We start from the raw sequence: 936 nt of genomic DNA, 5'->3' as shown, positions 1-936 counted from the left end.
CAAACAGGGACCCTTAGGTAAGCCCCCCATTCCCCTAGGTAAGCCCCCCTGCACTTGGGACGGATAGGACTCCACCGTAGGAAGAGGGTGGATAGTCTTCGCCGACTCCGTCCACACCTTTGGGAACCCCTGGACCTGCTGGGGCTGGGCCCCAACACCTGTGCTTTGTGCCCACCCCGCCCCCCAGCACCCCGAGTGCAGTGGGGAGGGCTGAACGTGGGGACCAGCAGCCGCGAGCCCTCAGGTTGGCCCCATCTCTCACTTCACAGGGGCAGCAGCTCCCATCTGGGTTCTGGACCCAGGACTTCATGGTGTGGCCCAGCCATGTCCCCTCTCGGCTCCCAGCCTCTCCCTGGAGCCCCTGCCCGTCCCCCCACACTGGCCCCTTTTAGGCCTGGCCCACACCCCATCGTCCCCTCGACAATCCCACAGGCCGAGCCCCTGTGGCACCCCAGCCCCCTGACCCCACCCTCCACCTGCTGCCTCTAACCTCTCTTGGCACCAGGGCCTTGGGGCCCTTCGCCGAGGACGGAGGGAGCCCCACCTTCCAGGACATCACCGTGCCCACGGCCCCGCCACGGCCGGGGGAGACCGAGGCCTCTGAACGGGTGTGCAGGGCAGACGCTGGACGGGGAGGACCAGCTGGGAGGGCAGAGCCCAGGGGTCAGTTAGGCCGGAGGGAGGGAGGCCGGTCACCAGCTCTTCCCAGGGGTCTCTGGGGCTCAGAGCTGTCAGAGTGAGGGCCTCCCGGGCTGGAGTGAGGCAGGTACAGGCTGGCAGGCAGGGTGCTGGCTGGCGGGGTGCTGGTAGGCGGGGTGCTGGGCAGGCTGGGTGCTGGTAGGCGGGATGCTGGGCAGGCGGGGTGCTGGTAGCCAGGGTGCTGGGCAAGCTGGGTGCTGGTAGGCGGGGTGCTGGGCAGGCTGGGGGGTGGTAGGC

General features: G+C 69.0%; 1 protein-coding gene across 1 annotated transcript in view; it reads right to left on the bottom strand.

Annotated features, from left to right (window-relative positions):
* Window positions 1-664: 664 nt before the first annotated feature.
* The window catches only part of TH (tyrosine hydroxylase), a 10,477-nt gene continuing 10,205 nt past the window's right edge, over window positions 665-936 (bottom strand). The window contains exon 6 of the mRNA XM_014533101.1: window positions 665-920. Within this exon, the coding sequence (XP_014388587.1) occupies window positions 665-920 (256 nt within the window). The remainder of the gene's footprint in view (window positions 921-936) is intronic.

This window comes from Myotis brandtii, unplaced genomic scaffold, assembly GCF_000412655.1.
Source record: "Myotis brandtii unplaced genomic scaffold, ASM41265v1 scaffold940, whole genome shotgun sequence".
NCBI lineage: Eukaryota > Metazoa > Chordata > Mammalia > Chiroptera > Vespertilionidae > Myotis > Myotis brandtii.
The sequence above is the reverse complement of the archived record's forward strand: the minus strand, read 5'-3'. Positions and strand labels throughout refer to the sequence as shown.